At 35.4% G+C, this 19,967-nt stretch overlaps 4 protein-coding genes and 1 non-coding gene across 5 annotated transcripts; 4 read left to right on the forward strand and 1 right to left on the reverse strand.

The window, feature by feature from the left end:
- Positions 1-267: 267 nt before the first annotated feature.
- Positions 268-2,627, reverse strand: LOC105973750 (reticulon-like protein B4). Its single transcript, XM_012998789.2, has 5 exons — positions 2,214-2,627; positions 1,222-1,402; positions 962-1,103; positions 807-876; positions 268-694 (listed from the first exon to the last, which is right to left on the reverse strand). The coding sequence occupies exons 1-5, from the start codon at positions 2,413-2,415 to the stop codon at positions 525-527; spliced, it is 765 nt and encodes a 254-aa protein (XP_012854243.2). The 5' UTR covers positions 2,416-2,627; the 3' UTR covers positions 268-524.
- Positions 2,628-3,882: 1,255 nt separating this feature from the next.
- LOC105973823 (Ribosomal protein L25/Gln-tRNA synthetase, anti-codon-binding domain-containing protein) lies at positions 3,883-6,088 on the forward strand. Its single transcript, XM_012998874.2, has 3 exons — positions 3,883-4,382; positions 5,217-5,346; positions 5,740-6,088. Exons 1-3 carry the CDS (start codon positions 3,963-3,965, stop codon positions 5,958-5,960), a joined length of 771 nt encoding a protein of 256 aa, XP_012854328.2. The 5' UTR covers positions 3,883-3,962; the 3' UTR covers positions 5,961-6,088.
- Positions 6,089-6,583: 495 nt separating this feature from the next.
- On the forward strand, positions 6,584-9,356 carry LOC105973641 (glycosyl hydrolase 5 family protein). Its single transcript, XR_016032105.1, has 3 exons — positions 6,584-7,187; positions 7,833-8,427; positions 8,923-9,356. It is a non-coding gene; the product is annotated as a glycosyl hydrolase 5 family protein (transcript).
- A 1,057-nt stretch (positions 9,357-10,413) lies between these two features.
- LOC105973642 (glycosyl hydrolase 5 family protein) lies at positions 10,414-13,114 on the forward strand. Its single transcript, XM_012998676.2, has 3 exons — positions 10,414-11,013; positions 11,798-12,389; positions 12,633-13,114. The coding sequence occupies exons 1-3, from the start codon at positions 10,423-10,425 to the stop codon at positions 13,061-13,063; spliced, it is 1,614 nt and encodes a 537-aa protein (XP_012854130.2). The 5' UTR covers positions 10,414-10,422; the 3' UTR covers positions 13,064-13,114.
- Positions 13,115-14,808: 1,694 nt separating this feature from the next.
- LOC105973643 (glycosyl hydrolase 5 family protein) lies at positions 14,809-18,618 on the forward strand. Its single transcript, XM_012998677.2, has 3 exons — positions 14,809-15,439; positions 16,680-17,271; positions 17,999-18,618. The coding sequence occupies exons 1-3, from the start codon at positions 14,861-14,863 to the stop codon at positions 18,427-18,429; spliced, it is 1,602 nt and encodes a 533-aa protein (XP_012854131.2). The 5' UTR covers positions 14,809-14,860; the 3' UTR covers positions 18,430-18,618.
- Positions 18,619-19,967: the final 1,349 nt, after the last annotated feature.

Below are 19,967 nucleotides of genomic sequence, written 5' to 3' on the forward strand. Positions count from 1 at the left end.
AATTAGTTTTTACTTGCTTTAAGCTATTCTATTAAAAGCATCTCGCTACGATTATACTTATTTTTTTTCTATTTAGGTTGATTATCTAAGAACGAACACCTCCAACTTTCAAAAATAAGCATTTAATACCAGCTTATCCGCACACAGAATTAGTGTAATTTACGTCATTATGCATCTAATTATGAAGATCATAAACAAAAATTTAAGCATCACGTTCATATCTAACCAATACTCCCGAAAAATACGTAGAAATTCAACCCACAGAGATACAAAGAGAAATATTACAGTCACTGCAGATATAACGATGTATTCTGTTCAATGAAGTAAAACACAATGTGCATACCTAATGAAAAAGAAAAAAAACAAAAGGCAATAGACTTTAATACTTAACTAGTACTACACCCGTACGTACGATGCACCATAAACCCTTCATTGACAGAACCCCACATAACAATCAAAGCACCCAACAAACCATAATATATCTACCATAATAATTCTTTAAAAATATTATAATGCTTCAATTCTCAATCACTCTTCTTTTCTTTCAACGGCCCTCTTGGAATCTTGCTCAAAACCTTGGTATTAAATACAGCATACTGTTTCTTGATCTCAACCATTGCCTTCTCAGCAAAACAATCCACCTGGTCTTCATACTTGTCGTAAACCAGCGGCACAGTGAATAACAGCACCGTAACTGTTGAAAACAGATACAACAAGATACACAGCATTAGTAACTACAATGGGGATAATTAGTTAATTAATTAATAGTAATTAATTCTCATCCAATGAACAAGATTTTTTTTTACTTGAATATAGCAGGGTCAAGAAGTCACAGCAGCTGCCGAAAAATGACAACACCCACAATCCAGCAATCACCTGATTAAGTAATCCCCAACTCGAAAATAAGCAATCACACGTCGCATATAAGCTATAATCAATGGAAGATTTAGAAATTACATACAGAGAGGAATTTTTTCAGATCCTTGCCAGAGGCAATGTCCCTTAGAGTTGCAAAGGCTTGATTGATTCCAATTCTTAGAGCAGATGCAAAGTTCAACACGGGCTCTTCCGGGATAGATACAACTGGGATCTTTGGTGGAGATCTACATACAAAAAATTAAATAATAAAAGATATATTATATACAACAGAAATGAAAAAAGAGGGCATAGATCATTAAATCAACTTGCGCCAGGGCACACATAATTTAATAGGCAGCTCACTTTTTAATGAAGGTGCTAGCATTTGAATACAAGAACAAACCAACCAGTCCAAGAATCAAACCATGACAGACCAAGGCGAGTAAATGGTATTCTAGAACATCGAACAAAACCCAGATAGCAGTGACCCCACCTAGGACTCCTCCAGAAACTTTCTTGTCTTTCCATAAGAGCAAATCAGCAGCTATACATACAGAATACACGAGTTATTACACACACACACACACACACATAAACAACTATATACATAGTTAAGCATCATATGGATGTATGTTGCTTGCAAAAACAATCCTTGTAGATAAAAAAGACCATCATCATAGAAGTCTAAACTCGCCAAAAGTTAAATCAAAATGGTATGTGTATTAGGTAATTATCGACATCAATGGAGAAGAGCAGTAGTCATGTTAATAGCTTTTGGAACGAAAGTGGAACATTAAAGTTTACGTAATGAACCAATTAACGAAACGACACATGCTCGGTTCGTCATTTTGCATACAAATTAACAGATAAGACTGCTCTACATTAACCAGTAAAATAAACGAATTATTCGGCTGTAAACCGATGACATTAGCCAAGTAACAAAACCACATGTCCAACTACAAAAAGCAATAAACAAAAAGAAAACCCCCACAAAAAACCCCAATTATGGAAATATAAATTATAACATTCTCGATCTGATCACAAAACGCAATAATCACAGAAATTTTCAAGCACAAATCACATACCAAATAGGTCAAGAAACAACCCATCGCCTCTACCAAACCCCAAATCCCACCAAAAAAAAAATCAAAAATTAACAAATTAAGAAAGTGAAACATTCTTAAATTGCAAAATTAGAAACCCTAAAACTTGACAATCGAAAAATTAGATCTCCGAATCGAACGATTTCCGCACCATAATATAACCAGAACAAAAGCAGAAAAATAAAAGCTGTAACTCATACAGATAAAACATAGGATTTTTGTTTCGTATTTCCAATTAATTTTAAAACATACGTTGGCCACCACCGAGGACTTTGTGAACGGGCTTCTCCCTGCCGAAGAGGCGAGACACCTTCGACTTAAACGACGCCGTCTTCTCATCATCGGAGTCCGACGAGGAGGAGGACGACGACGAACCATGGCCGTGGATTTTCTCCGCAATCTTTTCCATCAACGATTCACCGTGTTTCTCCTCTTCCTTGATGTGATCCGCCATTTCAGATGAAAAATTCTAGAGAGAGAAAAAGAGTAGAGAGAGAAAGTAGATGCAAGCAGATTCTGTGTGAAGAGCAGCGCTGAAATAATGAATCTTGAAAAAAAGAAAATATCTAATGAGATTTTGAGTGTGCAATTTATTGCGATTGAGGGCTTGGGTCACAAGATTCAATCTGGAGCGTCCATATAACGTGGGTCGGAATTTAACGGTGTAGATTTCGCCGGAATATTAGTTTCTGTTTTCTTATTATTATTTTATTTTCTTTGTGGTTAAGTTAACTTAACCACACTGTCTTGATGATATCGAACTTACTGGAAGAAAATAATATTATATTTTTTATATAATTAATTAAATGCTCACACTTTAATATTTTTATACGTGTGGGCGTGTTGTCATATTAATAATTGTTGTGATTTTATTTCTTAGAAATATTATTTGATAAAAGAAAAATGTTCAAAATCATAAAATGTTTTGACCCTTTCTTTGAATAACAAAAAGTATAAAATAATCAAACATGTATATCAATATCAGTATTTATTAATTAATTAATGTACAATAAATATGTACATTGACATATTTTGATGCTACATGATTTACATAATTAATGTAGCATGTCCTAAACTCTTATTTTTATTAGTGAATATATGAGATGGGTCACACTTGTTATGATATATATTGAAGGCAATCTTTTGAGAAACTGGACCGGACATTGACTTAGATAATTTATCGGGTCACACTTAAACTGATTCAATCAGGTTTTTCATGATACTAAAGTTAAATCACATTAGAGAGTTGAAGTAGGATGAGTTGGAAGAACATGATTAATCATTGGCTCACGAGCTTGATGATTTTGAGATACCTGCGATCATAGAACACGTAACTAAGTCGGGGTTGATCCGGCGGAAACCTCTCCGACGCTCAAATCAGACGTACGGATAATAAAATGGTCCAGAGAATACATGTTGTAGTATTGCTCAGATAATATGATCTACCTTAACAAATGCAATAAGAATCTTTATTTATACCATCGGGTTGAAGTTTAATTAATTGAGATTGTCGGGCCCAAACTTTATTTGAAGGTGATTAAGCCTCGATAATAATGGTTTTCAATATTTGACTTGTAGCCCAGTAAGTAAAAAAATTGTAGGCCTATTGGGTTGACCCAATTAGGCATATCAAACTTATTTTTATTTTACACGCACAACCTATCGACACATATATTATAGAAATTATAATCTAAAATAATATATTTTCAATTTCAAAGTTTTTTAATTTGATTTTTTTCGAATGGGCAGTAAAAAGAGGTCATTGTAGTCATTTTGTTTGTTTATTTTTTTCATGACATATATATAGATGTAGATAATATGGGCCAATTTCATCAAGCCCAAAAATACAAGCCCGAAAATAGAAGCCCGAAATAAAAGCCCAAATCAAACAAAAATGGCATCTTTCTCAGTTCCTCTTCTCCACTTCCAGCTGACTGTTCTCTCTCTCTCTCTCTCTCTCTCTCAAAACCCTCCTTAACCCCGAACCTAGATCCATTCCAAATGCTGATCCGCCGAGTAGCAGCACTGAGCACCGCCACCGTGCACCACCTCCGGCGTTTCTCCACCGCCGCACTCCTCCAAGAATTCGAAACCCCGCAGGAATTCTCTTACCTGGATGGATTCCCAAGGCCGGACCCAAAATATGACGAAATCATCAACGCCATCCCACGAGCAATCTCCGGGAAGAACATTTCCGCCAAGGAGAGGAAAGCCGGCCGCGTACCCAGCATCGTCTTCGAGGCGGAGGACGGCCAGCACGGCGGCAACAAGCGCCTCATCTCCGTACAGACGAATCAGATTAAGAAGCTCGTCAATCACATGGGCCGATCCTTCTTTCTATCTAGGGTTTTTTATCTCGAGGTCCGGCCGGAGTTTCAGTCCGATGAAATTGTTGAGAAAGTTCGCGTCTTGCCCCGGAAGGTAAACGAATCTCCGCCGTTCATTATTTATTTTTGAATATTTTATTTTTCTTCAAATTGGAATTCACATCAAGTGAGTTGAAATTTTTCAATTTTTTTTTTTCTGAAATATTGATTTAACAACTTATGTATGTATTTCGATTTCGATATGGTAATTTCGGTCTACAAATTGGGCGAAGAAAGTTTTGCTTTCTGCGGTGAAGTGTGGTAATGCCGCATTGAAAATTAAAATTGATATAGGATCGAGAAAGATGCTCCACTGGCGCACCGAGTCTGAAATAGTAACGATAACTCATCAAAGGTCCTTGTTTAGGCCTCGTTTGGGAATAAGGATATGATTCGATGGAAAATGTAATTATAAACGAGCCCGGAATTTAAGCGAGTATACGAATGGTGTTGATTCCAACCTCAACCCTATTACTACTATTACATACACAATCCTACAAAGGACGCATAGATATGAATTTCAAACTAATCACATATTACGTTATCATGGACAGTGTAATCCTCGTTTGCGGTTTGCTCGTACATATAGACACGTTCTTGGGGCTATATATATGAGAGTGTTGCTTCAAAATCACGTGGACTTCTTTTTTTATATGAATGCATACGAAACTTTGTTCAGTAGTAAATTTAATGAACGTATAGAATATTAGTGCAGGTATATGATGTAATAAGCAGGTCACTTATCCAACGGTCCGAACTTAGATTTTATAAGTGATTATAATCGAGATTTGTAGCATATATGGTTTATCGTTTTCAAGCAATTTTTATGTATAAAAGCAGTGAACTTATCGGGTTAAATGCTGATCTAATCTTTCTTGATACGTGTCAGCTTCATCTTCATGCAGGCACGGATGCTGTGCTTAATGTTACGTTCATAAGAGCTCCGTCTAGTGCTTGGTTAAAGGTTGATATTCCTCTCGTTTTCAGAGGAGACGATGTTTCCCCAGGTCTCAAAAAAGGTATTCATATAATCTTTTTTAACGGGTTTGTAAATCTTTCACTCAACCCTCTTGCTATTTACGTCTATATTACCTTAATGTTGCATTTTTTATCAACTAGAATCAAGCAGCTTCCAAACTATTTGCGTGAGTTCTGAAATTTCTCAATAAGTGATTCGTCGTAGCAAATAATCAAACCATTTAGTCCTCGTTTGGGAATATTGATTGGAGTGATAAGATTGATTGAATTGGATAGGATTACATTGTGTATGATAATGTAAGACGTGATTATCTTACTATCTTACGTATGGGATTTATGATTATACAATTCATATATTGTTATGTTAACCGATAAATGTCTGCGGTTGCTGTTCTGATTTTCGACTAATACCATCTGTAAATTTGCTTTTGCAGGGTCGTCTTTGAACATCATTAAAAGAACTGTTAAGTATCTCTGCCCGGCAGATATCGTACCTCCGTACATTGACGTGGATTTAAGCGAGCTGGATGTCGGGCAGAAGATAGTTGCGGGAAATCTCAACGTGCATCCAGCTTTGAAGCTACTCCGATCGAAGGATGAAGCTGTCGTCAAGGTTATGGGTGCTCGGGTTTCCGATCAAAAGAAAGCCAAGTAGTTTGCTCTTTTTTTTCCAAATTAATCATTATTTTTCTTTTTTCTTTTTGTTGGAAGGGGAAATTTCGAATTGTAACAAAAATATGATAGTCCTTAAATTTGGCGAATGAGAAGTTGTTGTTAGTTTAATCGGTTCTCGGAAAAAAAAATTAATAAAACTATCTCCAGCCCTTTTTTGCTTTCGACTAATTTTCAGAAATTTTTTAACACAAATTTTTTTCGATAATTCGAAATTACACATTGGTGGCGGGTGCTAAAAAAACTCCATATATTATAGCTGCCGTCGGAAGCGAACGTCTAAACTTCGATACTAAAATACATTAATTTCCATTTACCGAACCTGTTTTCGTGACAATTAACATTTTCTAATTTCTTTCAATTAGTAGAAACTAGAAACAATCCAGCACTATAATAAAATCAAGGTTTGATAATTTTGCATTAATCATTTAACATTAGATACTAACAAATTATAACAGAAAATAACAATCACACCCATGTAGCTCGTTCAACCGCACCAAATCTCCGATTACAAATAAAAATTCAATAACCAACACATTTTATTTTATTATATATAGAAGAAAATTAGATAATTACATTTATACAAATAAAGTGAAATTACTTTTGCAAGAAAAAAAAAATGGCAGAAAAAAGGGCGAGTCATGAAGCCATTGTCCTGTTATTTGTTCTCCTACAAATTGTTGCATATTGCAATTCAGTCCCCCTATCAACAAATTCCAGGTGGATAATCGATCAACAAACCGGAAAACGAGTGAAACTAACATGCGCGAATTGGGTTTCACATTTACAGCCAATGGTAGCAGAAGGCCTGGAGAAGAAGCCATTGAGCTACATAGCGAAGAAGATTTCGGAAACGGGGTTCAATTGTGTGAGGTTCACATGGCCTACTTTTATGTTCACCAGGCCTGATTATTACAACCTTACTGTTTCCGAATCGCTCGACAAATTTAAGCTGACAGCTGCAAAATCAGGTATTGCCAAAAATAACCCCGGGTTTCTGAGCATGAAAGTGGCCGAAGTTCACAAGGCTGTGGTTAACGAGCTCGGTAAGAATAAGGTGATGGTGGTGCTCGATAACCACATCAGCCAGCCCGGTTGGTGCTGTGCTGACAATGACGGAAATGGATTCTTCGGGGATGCTTTATTTGACCCGACGGAATGGTTGAAAGGCCTCACTGCGGTGGCAACGGCGTATAAGGGTAATTCTGCGGTGAGTATATTTAATTTATGTATGTATGTATTAATTACTAATGGGGTTGGTTGTTTCCGGCCGGTTTGTGTGCATGCGGTTCTGATAATTTCGGGTCGATTTTCCGAAGAAAAAGAAATGCAAACAAATTGATGAGAAATTCATGCTGAAAAATGTTCTGATCGAAATCGGCGGGACTCTGATTTCCATTTTTTAGCCTTCTATAATATAACATACATAAATATTTTTTGAACATTATACTAAAATATATAATAATAATATTATTATAAGTGTATTTTTCAGAAGAATAAATCTTCAGAAATCAGAATCTAAAATGTATTCCAAAAGAAAAAACCTCGGAAAAGTTGGAAATCGTAATAAAAACAATTGGCCCAAAATTGGAAATATTCCGATAGGAAATTCGTTCCAATTTTCACCCCTAGTCTTGGATCCATCTTTCTCTTGCAGGACTCTACTATTATCTATCATGTTCTTGATTATTCTCTTATTTCTCCGTTGATTATGCATTGTTTACATTAATCCATCACGTTCAACCGCCAATTTTGCGCGTTTCCCGGCACAATTCCGGACCGTGGCCATCTCTAAATATGCTCGTATATATAGATAAATAGTAACTCATAAAGTTGTAATTTATGATATTTGCAGGTTATAGGCATGAGTATGAGAAACGAGCTACGAGGTGGTAGACAAAACGTGAACGATTGGTACAAATACATGCAAGCCGGTGCCGAAGCCATCCACAAAGAAAACCCCGATTTTCTCGTCATCGTATCAGGGTTGTACACCGATACTAGCCTCAATTTCTTAAATGGACATCCGTTACAAGTAAATAACCTAAAAAACAAGCTCGTTTACGAAGCGCATTGGTACACGTTCGGCGTCCCTCCTGAAACATGGGCAACTCAACCTAACCAATTATGCGCTACTATGACGAAAAGGGCTCAAGATAATTACCTTTTCTTGACGACAAGCCAAAACCCGACTCCTCTGTTTTTGAGCGAATTCGGTATCGATCAAAGAGGTGGAAATGACGCGGAAAATAGGTACATAACTTGCCTTTTGGCGGCGGTGGCGGATAGAGATATCGATTGGGCGTTATGGACTTTTCAAGGTAGCTACATTTTGAGAGAAGGGAAAGTTAATTCGGAAGAGGCTTACGGAGTTATGGACCTTAACTGGGATCGTCCGAGAAATCCGGCTTTTTTGGATAAATTGCAACTTATAAGACAGATGAATCAAGGTACGCGTAATTCGTAGTTACATATAGAATTTAATTTCTTCGTATTAGCTAGACTTAGGAGGTGGAAATTTGAACAAATATTCCGATATATCCGAAGTTTTCCAATTTTGGAAACAATATTATTCATTCTGAATTTCGATTCAGACTTGAATTTGAATATATATGAGATTTCAATTTTCAATCAAATTTTTATTTCCGAAAATTTTGATTTTTCCCCAAAAATGACACTTATAATATCAATATTATTATGGATTTTATATGCCAGGTCACTAAATAAATTGGAACATTCCGAAATGCTGATTCTGGAACTAATTTTTTCATTCCAATTGCTGAAATTTGGATCTCCGAATTTTCCGTTTTTTTGTTCATTTTTGCAACGGAATTAGATTTTGACTTCTGAAAAAAATACTGACTTTTTTTGAAAAAATGCTAATTCTGATCCGATTCGGATTTGCAATTAACTCATTATATAATACGTGTTGATTTGTGATTCAGAGTTGGAGTCGAAGAAGCCAACTAATTACATAATGTTCCACCCTCAAAGTGGGCAATGTGTGCAAGTTGGCAAGAACAATAACATTATTCTATCCAACTGCAAAAAGGCGAGCCGGTGGGACCAACACCAAGACGGTGGTCCGATAAAGTTGGCGGGGAGTCCACAGTGCATCGGGGTGGCTGGAGATGGTGGTGCCGCCCGTGTTTCCGGCGATTGTTCGAGCAAGTGGAAGATTGCATCGAGCTCCGGCCTTCATTTAGCTGCACAAGATGGAAAAGGGAATTATTTGTGCTTGGAAATGAATGCTTCTGATCACTCCACCATTGTTACCAAGAAATGTCTTTGTGTTGGAGAAAACCTAGTCGATTTTCCGACATGTTCCGATAATCCACTAGTGCAGTGGTTTAAGCTTGTTGCTGTGAATGTGCAATAAGCTTGTTGATTTTGCATTAATGCTAGGGCATGGAAAAGAGTGTTAGGGTTGAGGTTGAATAAAATGTGTAACTGAAATATGTTATTACTTATAGAGGGCTTAATTCTATTTTGCACCCTTAAAATATAGTTTTTTTTTTTTGACATTTTACACCGTTAAAAATAATTAATAGTACTTTGCACCATCGAAGCACAATAAATCATGCATACTGCACCCTGAATGACTTTTTAAAGCTTAGTGAAGATAATTCAATACTTTTAGTGGCATTTTTTTAGTACGTTAAATGTCAAATTTTTTTTTATATTCGTCAATCTTTTTGAAACAACTAAGTGCAAAAATACATCTCATCAGTATATTTTTTAAAAAATGTACAAAAAAATATTTTACAAAAAACAAAAAAGTATAAAAATCATTTTGCTAGTTTGTTGTCGAGTTATTTGAAAATTATATTTTCTTCGAAAGTTTTTTACCAAATATTTCACTAATAACAGTAAAAAATCCATCAATCAAACGATTTAGTGAGAAATGTTTTGTTTTTTTCAAGAAATTATAGTTTTTTTTTCAATAATTTGTCGTGATTTTTTTTTTCCTTTTTGCATTTTGTACGCTCAGATTTATGTTGGAGGTTGAAGAAAGTAACAATTTAATTTATTATTCTATACTCTAGAAATAAATAACCAACAAAAGTTGAAATTACCTTCACTAAGTTTTAAATATTCAATTCAGGGTGCATTGTGAATGATTTATTGTGTTTTGACTTTTGATGGTACAAAGTGTTATTAATTGTTTTGGAGGGTGCAAAGTGCAAAAATGCTATATTTAAAAAGAATTGAGGCTAAGATTGCAAATGATTATATGAAGTTACTTTCATATCCATGTAATCTCAAATAAAATTTAAAAAAAAAAAAGGAAAAAAAACATTCTCGTAATCTCAAATAAAATTTCAAAGAACACTAGAATTTGTTTTATTACACACGAAATCCTCAACAAATTATGGTGAACATGTCACCTATATAAGACAAACACAATCACCTACAAAAAATAAATCAAGAAAAGAAAATAAAAAATGGCGGGCTTTAAACCAGCAACCAAAGCCATAATCCTCCTGTTCATTTTCCTACAATTCTCTGCAATTTGTGAATCAGCCACCCTGTCAACAAGTTCCAGGTGGATAGTCAATCAAGGAACCGGAAACCGAGTCAAACTCACCTGCGCGAACTGGGCGGGGCATTTACAGGCGATGGTTCCAGAAGGGCTGGAGAAGAAGCCGGTGAGCTACATAGCGAGCCAGATAGCGAAGCTCGGCTTCAACTGCGTGCGGCTCACGTGGGCCACGTTCATGTTCACCAGGCCGGAATATTCCAACCTGAAAGTATCGGAAGCCCTGGATAAGTACAACCTGGCGGCGGCGAAATCTGGAATCGGGAAAAACAACCCGCAGTTTCTGGAGATGAGTGTAATAGATGTTCAGAAAGCTGTGGTCGGTGAGCTTGGTAAGAATAATTTGATGGTGGTGCTCGACAACCACGTCAGCCTGCCGGGGTGGTGCTGCGGTGATGACGACGGTAACGGGTTTTTCGGCGACGCTAATTTCGACCCGAATGAATGGTTGCAGGGTCTTACTGCTGTGGCCAGGAGTTATAAGGGCAATCCCGCGGTAAATATTATTTGATTATTTGCAAACCGGTCCATACAAAAATATTTTTTTTCTTACCTAAAAGGACATGATGAAAACATCAAGTTCATCATCATTCACAAATATACCCCTCGAATCCTAATTTTTATCCAATTTCATCCTCAAATTATAATTTGACTCTAATTTTTACCAATTAACTAATTTTGACTGTTGACCTCCCTTTGGTTGAACTCAATAAAATGTTTTTGTAGCCTGACTTTCTCGATGTACCTCTTCTGAAGTCGGTTTTCTTATCGCTTATTTCCGCTGCTCTACAGTGACCTTGACCAAATTTTTGAACCATCGCGCCGTTGATTTTTTTTAATTTTAAAGTTTTATTATATTTATAAAAAAAATTAGTTATTTTTTTTAGTTATTAATTTTTTTCGATTAACACAGTAACATTACTATGTTCGTCAAAAGAAACTAGAAACAACAAAGTTAATCATATTTTGTGGACCGACGGTCAACAGTGGTTGACGGCGGTCAACGGTAAAAAAATGTTAAATTATGGTTCAATTAGGGTTTCAAATCATAAATTGGATGTTTTTAAATAGTTAGGGATAATTTTGTCATAAAAGCTAGAGTTGCCTAGTAATGAATGTGTAAGTGGTGGGTTTATTTGCAAAATAAAAAAAAAAAATTGAAGTCCCCTTTAGAATTAAGTCAAATTTTATGGGCTTTTATATGGAGATTATCCTTTCATTTAGTTATATATTTTCAGATCTGATCGAACTTGTCTAACACGGTTTATATATATACATAGGTTGTAGCCATGAGTTTGAGAAACGAGTTACGAGGCAATCGGCAGAACACGAACGACTGGTACAAAAACATGGCAGTTGGCGCTCAAACAGTTCACACAGAAAACCCTGATGTTCTCGTTATCGTGTCAGGACTTTCCTATGATTCCGACCTCAGTTTCTTAAAGCAACAAGATCTCCAATCAGGCATAAACAACAAAATAGTGTACGAAGCACATTGGTACACGTTCGGCACCGGTCCAGACAAATGGGATGCTCGAACAAACCAATTATGCGCTGATTTTACCAAAAACGCTCAAGATAAGTATTTTTTCGTGACAACAAAAGAAAACTCGTATCCGTTATTTTTGAGTGAATTTGGCATAGATCAAAGGGGTACGAACGAGGCGGATAATCGGTACATAAGTTGCTTGCTGGCGGCAGTGGCGGAGATCGATATCGATTGGTCGATATGGGCTATTCAGGGAAGCTATATTCTTCGAGAGGGGAACGCTGATGTTGAAGAGACGTATGGAGTTATGAATTTCAATTGGGATGGTCCTAAGAATCCTGCTTTCGTAGATCGATTGCAAATTCTAAAACAGGTGAATCAAGGTACGTAATTCTTGTGAGTTTACTGCATTTAGTATCCATGTGTTATATCGAATTGCTAAAAAATCTTTATTTTATTAATATTAACAAAACTCACATATAATGTAATTTTTACTAATATTAATAATACGAGGACTTTTTAACAATTAGAGTACATCCAAGGGTGCCGAATGCAATAAACTCTAATTCTCGTTTACGTAGAATTTCTTCGTTGAAAAATAATTAATATCATGTGATTATATTCAGGGGCGAATTCGAAGAATCCGGGTTACTACATAATGTTGCACCCTCAAAGTGGAAAGTGTGTGCAAATTGGCAATAATAACAATGTGATACTAGCCAACTGCAATACGGCGAGCCGGTGGGATCAACACCAAGACGGTGGTCCGTTGAAGTTGTCGGGGAGTTCACTGTGCCTTGCTGTGGCGGGAAATGGTGGTGCAACTAGTGTTTCCGATAATTGTACGAGTAAGTGGAAGTATGTATCGAGCTCCGGCCTTCAGTTGGCTGCTCAAGATGGAATGGGAAAGTATTTCTGCTTGGAAATGAACGGTTCCGATCACTCCACCGTTATTACAAAGAAATGTCTGTGTGTTACAGACGATCTTGGCGATTTTTCGACATGTGCTGATGATCCGGAAGTGCAGTGGTTTAAGCTTGTTCCTGCAAACGTGTAATGCTGCTCCTCAAATAAATGTAATTCAGTTGTGCCGGAGATATTGCGAAAATATATGAAAATTAGATTAACTAGCAATTTTTCCCCGTGATGCACGGGATATTATTTAAATAGTGAAAAAATAATCAATTTAATGCATAATAAGAAAATATATTATACTAATATAGTAAAATTTAATAATGTAGTATTATTCATATTTTATATAATATTAGTTTTTTTAAATCTTATATATTAAGATTTATAATCCAAATAAATAGACTAAGATTTAACAAATCGAATATCTAGCTTTATCTCCTAATAATTGTTGAAAATTATAGTTAAAAAATTAGTACCGAAAAAATATTAAAAATAAATGATTACATATTTAGCAATAAGGTAGGATTCTTTATGGGTTAGTCTTAATTTTGATATTTGTTAAAAGTTATAGTTAGAAATTAGTAGAGAAAAAATATTAAAAATAAATAATTACAGAAGTACAATTAGAGTTTTTTAGGGTTGTCCTGCGTTTCTTTCTTTTATATATAAGATAAAGAAATATTTTTAGTATCTCCTTCTACATAATTTACGTACTCTTGATAAAACTTAGACGCCCCAGTTTATTAGACGCCACTTGCTGGATATTTTGTGCAAATAATTGAACAAGATTAAAAGGGAAATAATTTTAGAGTATGTATCTTCATATTTTACTCTAGGTTAAATTACGACCACCTCGAGTTATGGTCAAATTATGAAAACTCCTCTCATGTTTGGGTAATTACAACCAACCCCTCAACTATGTATTATCTTACGAAAAGACCCCTCCATAGGTAAATTTAGGGATGTTAATTCGTTAAAACCGAACCGAAATTTCGATACACCAACATTTCATACCGTTTACCAAACTAAATATACTATTTGGTTCGGTAAATAACCGAATTACATAAATTTTATGTAAAAATATTTAAAAGAAGAGGGTGGCTGTAATTACCCAAACAAAAGGGTTTTTTTCGTAATTTGGCCATACCACAGGGGTGGCCGTAATTTGCCCTTTACTCTATGCTAAACTTGTTGAATTGCAAGTACAAATTCCGTGTCTATTTATACTACTCTAGGCATAAATATACATTCATCATATTAAATAAGATTAATGAATAAATAATCATTTATTAACCTATTCATGATTTTATCCTATTTATTGTACAATAAAGTATGAACAAAGAGTAGTAGAAGTATGAAAGTGTTAATGAATTGAAGGATTAATTATAGAGTCAAAGCTATATTTCTTTATTTTCTCAAATTTTTTAATGTACTCACATGTTTGAGTTACTATTAACATGTTGAATCCATGTGACATAAATTCCTATTAAACACGTGAAGACGACTCGTTAAGTAGGTAGAGATCAGACAAACACATTCGTCGATAGTTTTCGATTTTACTCGTACATTCATATTTAAAAAAAAAAAAAAAAAAAAAAAAATCAAATGCAATATAGTCCAGCCATAATTTGTATTAGCTACAATCACAAATGGGAAAAGTTCAAAATTAATGAAATTAATTAAATACAATTTTCATTTTCTAATCTCTTTTTAAACTCAGATTATGGGCTCAAGATTTTGGCAATCATGTAAGATTAAAAATTAATAAATTACGACAATATTAATTAATTACGACAATAAATTCTTGTAATCTGGAATTAGATTTCAATAATAACAGTAGAATGTATACACCAAATCCTCTGCAAAAGATTATGTTCCACTTATATAACACAAAACACAATCACCTACATTTTCAAAACACAAATCAAGAAGAAAAAAAAAAATGGCAACCAAAGCCACAATCGGCCTCCTGTTCGTTTTCCTACAATTCGCTACAATTTGTGAAGCAATCACCCTGTCAACAAATTCCAGGTGGATAATCGACCAAGGAACCGGAAAGCGAGTCAAACTCACCTGCGCGAACTGGGCGGCGCACATGGAGCCGATGATACCAGAAGGGCTGGAGAAGAAGCCGGTGAGCTATATCGCGAGCCAGATAGCCAAGCTTGGGTTCAACTGCGTGCGGCTCACGTGGGCCACGTACATGTTCACCAGGCCGGAATATGTCAACCTGAAAGTATCGGAATCTCTGGATAGGTACAGCCTGGCGGCGGCGAAAGCAGGGATCGGGAAAAACAATCCGCAGTTTCTGGAGATGAGTGTAATCGATGTTCAGAAAGCTGTGGTGGGTGAGCTCGGTAAGAACAATTTGATGGTGGTGCTCGATAATACAGTCAGCATGCCGACGTGGTGCTGTAGTGATGACGATGGCAATGGGTTTTGGGGTGACAAGTATTTTGCCGTTGATGAATGGCTGCAGGGGTTAACTGCTGTGGCCAGGGCATATAAGGGAAATCCCGCGGTTAGTACTGTTTTAATTTAAACGACAATATTTCATATTACCCCCTAAAATATTTCTAATTTCGACATTTTACCCAGTCAAAGTTTTACAAAGTGAATGTCCCCCTTTAAAATGTTATTTATGTTGTAGATATTGCTTTGATAATAAATATTTAATTGATTATTCATCGGTATTTGAGTTTTTTGTTGCACATTGCCCATTTATATGTTGTTTTTGTTGCATGTTACTCCTTAAAAATATTATCTTTTTGTACATTGCCCCTTTGAAATGTTATTTTTATTGCATAATGCCCACAAAAAATTGGCTTCTGGGGCAAAGTGCAACTAAAATAATATTTTGATGGGGGATTATCCAGTTTTTGAATATTTATGGAGGAAAGTGCAAGAATAGGTAATTTGTAGGGGGTGCCGGGGTGAAGTGCATTTTGTCCTAATTTAGATTCAGATTTGATTATAATTATGGACGAAATTTACTTCACCCCCTATAAATTTTTCATTTTTGACATTTTCCCACCTAAAAATTCAGAAAAGAGATGACCCCCTCGAAATATTGTTATGGTTGCACTTTGCCCCAAAAAGCTAATTTTCGGTGGGCATCGTGCAAACAAAATAACATTTTAAATAGGTAATGTATAGAAAAATAATGCTTTTAAGGGGTAACGTGCAACAAAAATAACATTTAAAGGGGTAACGTGCAAGAAAACAACACTTAATTCCTGTTAATAATCCATCGGAATTTAGCTACCGTGGCAATGTGCAACAAGTATAACATTTTGAAATGAGACATTCACTTTTTTAAATTGCACGTCACCCCATATAAATTTCTTACTTTCGCACTTTAACCCCTCGAAATTTTATAAAGTGGATGTCCCTCTTTAAAATATTATTAATCTTATTGCACATTGCCCCGATAACAAAATTTCGATAGATTATTCACCAGAATTGGATCTGAGTGTTTTTCTTGCACATTATATTGCCCCTTTAAATGTTATTTTTGTTGCGCGTTGCATCTTAAAAATGTTATTTTTCTACATGTCCCCTTTAAAATGTTGTTTATGTTGCACGATGCCCACTGAAAATTGGCTTTTTAGGCCAAAATGCAATCAAAACAATATTTCGAGAGGGGGTTATCCTTTTTTTTAGGGGAAGAATGCAAAAATAGAAATTTATAGAGGGTGAAGTGCGATTTTTGATATATTATATACAGTAGATCACAATTGACATTCTAATACTTATTACAGGTTGTAGCCATGAGTTTGAGAAACGAGCTACGTGGCAAAGGACAAAACCTATTTGACTGGTACAGATACATGAAAGCCGGCGCTCAAACCGTCCACACAGAAAACCCCGATTTTCTCATCGTCGTCTCCGGCACTTCCTACGATTCCGACCTCAGTTTCTTAAAACTAACCGATTTCGAAATCGGCATAAACAACAAGATAGTGTTCGAAGCGCATTGGTACACGTTCGGCACCGGTGCGGACAAATGGGAAGCCCAGACGAACAATTTGTGCGCCGACTTCACCAAAACGGCTCAACGGAATTATCTCTTCCTAACAAGCCAATACCACGCTTATCCGCTGTTCTTGAGCGAGTTCGGTATCGACCAGAGGGGTACGAACGAGGCCGATAACCGGTACATAAGCTGCTTGCTGGCGGCGGTGGCGGAGATTGATATCGATTGGGCGTTGTGGGCTTTTCAGGGGAGCTATATTTTTCGAGAGGGGAAACCTGATGTTGATGAGGCTTATGGAGTTATGAACTTCAATTGGGATGCTCCTAGAAATCCGGGGTTTGTCGACAGACTGCAGATTCTAAGACAGACGAATCAAGGTATGTAATAATTCTTGTTTGGATAAATTACACTTATACCCCTGAAGTATGCTAAAATAATTTTAAGGTTAATGTGGTATTGGTGACAATCAGGGGTGTGTGTAATTTACCCTTCTTGTTTATATGTATGGAATTTGAGTTTATTGAGTTTAATTGCTAAAACAAATCTTCGTGGCATTAATATAATATTAGCAAAACGTCCCTACGATACATTGTTTTAGCCGACAACCTCCTGAATAGTGAGTTTTTTGGGGTAGTTCTTGAAAAAAAAGTTGCACTATAGGAGTTTTTTAGCTAATATTAATAACACGAAGACTTTTTTGACAATTAGAGATGCGTTGAATGCAGTAGACCCCATAGTATTGTTCTAAAATGGAAATTAATTGTACGATGAATCGAGGTAATATAATATAATTCTTTTGATTTTTTGGTATTTAGTACCCCTATGTTATATTGAATTATTAAAAAAATATTTATTTTATTAACATTGAACAAATCTCCTATAATGCATTTTTAGCACACATTTGAACCCTTAAATGATGAGGTTTTAAGTTAAAAAAGTTGCATTATATGGGATTTTTACTAACACTAATAATACGAGGACTTCTGATAATTAGAATCAATATCGGGGTGCTGAATGCAATAAATTTTAATTTTTGTTCGCATAGGAATTTCTACGTTGAAAAATAATTTAACTATAATTAATTAATCATGTGACTATATTCAGTGGCGAATTCGAAGAACCCGGGTTACTACATAATGTTGCATCCTCAAAGTGGGCAGTGTGTGCAAATTGGCAATAATAACAATGTTCTATTAGCCAACTGCAAAACGGCTAGCCGGTGGGATCAACACGAAGACGGGGGTCCGATGAAGTTGTCGGGGAGTTCACTGTGCCTCGCTGTGGCGGGAGATGGTGGTGCAGCTAGTGTTTCCGATAATTGCACAAGTAAGTGGAAGTATGTATCGAACTCCGGCCTTCAGTTGGCTGCTCAAGATGCAATGGGAAAGTATTTCTGCTTGGAAATGAACGGTTCCGATCACTCCACCGTTATTACCAAGAAATGTCTGTGTGTTGGAGACGATCTTGGCGATTTTTCGACATGTGCTGATAATCCGGAAGTGCAGTGGTTTAAGCTTGTCCCTGCAAATGTGTAGTATGCATGTAATGCTCCTTAATTACTAGGTAATATATTAGGTCACAAATAAGACATATTGAGGTGGAACTAATTCATTAATGTAATTGTTTATGATCATAGGTGTTGAACCAATGTGATTACAACAATTAATAGGAAGAAATTAAATCATCTTTTTATTTAATTGATACAATTAGGAAATTTGTTTTAATCATCTATATATAGGTCTAATTTCAAAAAAGTAAATAAATAAAAATTAACATTGAATGTTATAAGGCGATACAGTAGAAGAATAAATTCGATACGGTAGAACAATAAATTCGACATTGAATATTAAATGGTGAAAATTGGAACAAATTTTTCAGTTTCTGCCGATTTCGATCTAAAATTTCCAACTTTGGCAAACTGTTTTTCATTTTGAATTCCGAAAATTCCGTTCCAATGATATTTCCCGAATTGTTCAATATTGGAACAAAATTTTGAAATTCTAATTTTCAATTTTTCTTTTTCTAAATTGTTCCGATACTTTCTATAAAGTGTGTCCGTGAAATAAGTGGCGAGTTAGCATTTTTTCTCCATTTTACGCCCAAATATCTTGTATACCAACTCGCCGCATTTTCGTACAAATTCAATATCATTTTCTTTTATATATATATATATGGCTCTCCTAGCGAACTATTAGTTTTAGACAATGGTGGAGACAACATAGAAGTAGGGGGTAACATGGCTCTCCTAACATTTCTTAGATCCTTATTATTTTATACAAGATTTATAAATTTTCACCAATGCTAGCATTAACGGCCCCGCTGGAAACAACTAGACTGGATATCGATAACCAGAACATGAAATCTTGGCCCCGGTAATTGTTTTAGGGGTGTGACTATAATTACTAATACCATAGGGACCTTAAAGTTATTTTAACATACATCGGGGTGTACGTGTAATTTACACATAAAAATTAATAAAAAAACTCCCGGCATTTTCGATCAATTTCCCAGCTCGTGAGCTAGATCGACAAGCTACTTGTAAAACTATTTCACATCAATAATAATCATTCAATTTTTCTTGACATATAATCCATAGATATTAGATATTTACGTTTTAGCCCACAGATAGCATCTTCTGAAATAACACCCACCTGTCCCACATGGAATTATGATGTTTACATTCTTGGCTTTAACTGCATTTTTTGATAAACTGACCTATTTCCCTATAAATATACAAACTAGAAGGACTGATTTTAACATTTTGCCAAATTTGATTTTGGTTTTTTCTCCTGATTTTGGATTATTCATTTAATTGAATAATTATTTTGTTTTTCTATTTTTTATAATGAATGCTGAATGATCACTTTATTTTAACGGGGTGTCGTCTTTTGGAAGATATTGTGACAGTGATATTCGAACCTGAAAGTTTAAATTGTTAGTAAGGTGAATATAGTTTGATATTTATATCTCAAATAATTATATTTGACTATAAGTCTAATTAAGAACTTCTAGATTGTGATATGAAATGTAATCTTCAATTAATTACCCTAACTAGATCAAGAATTGGTGGTGC

Source organism: Erythranthe guttata, chromosome 1 (assembly GCF_056151865.1).
Source record: "Erythranthe guttata isolate IM_541 chromosome 1, IM_541, whole genome shotgun sequence".
In the NCBI taxonomy this organism is placed as follows: Eukaryota; Viridiplantae; Streptophyta; class Magnoliopsida; order Lamiales; family Phrymaceae; genus Erythranthe; species Erythranthe guttata.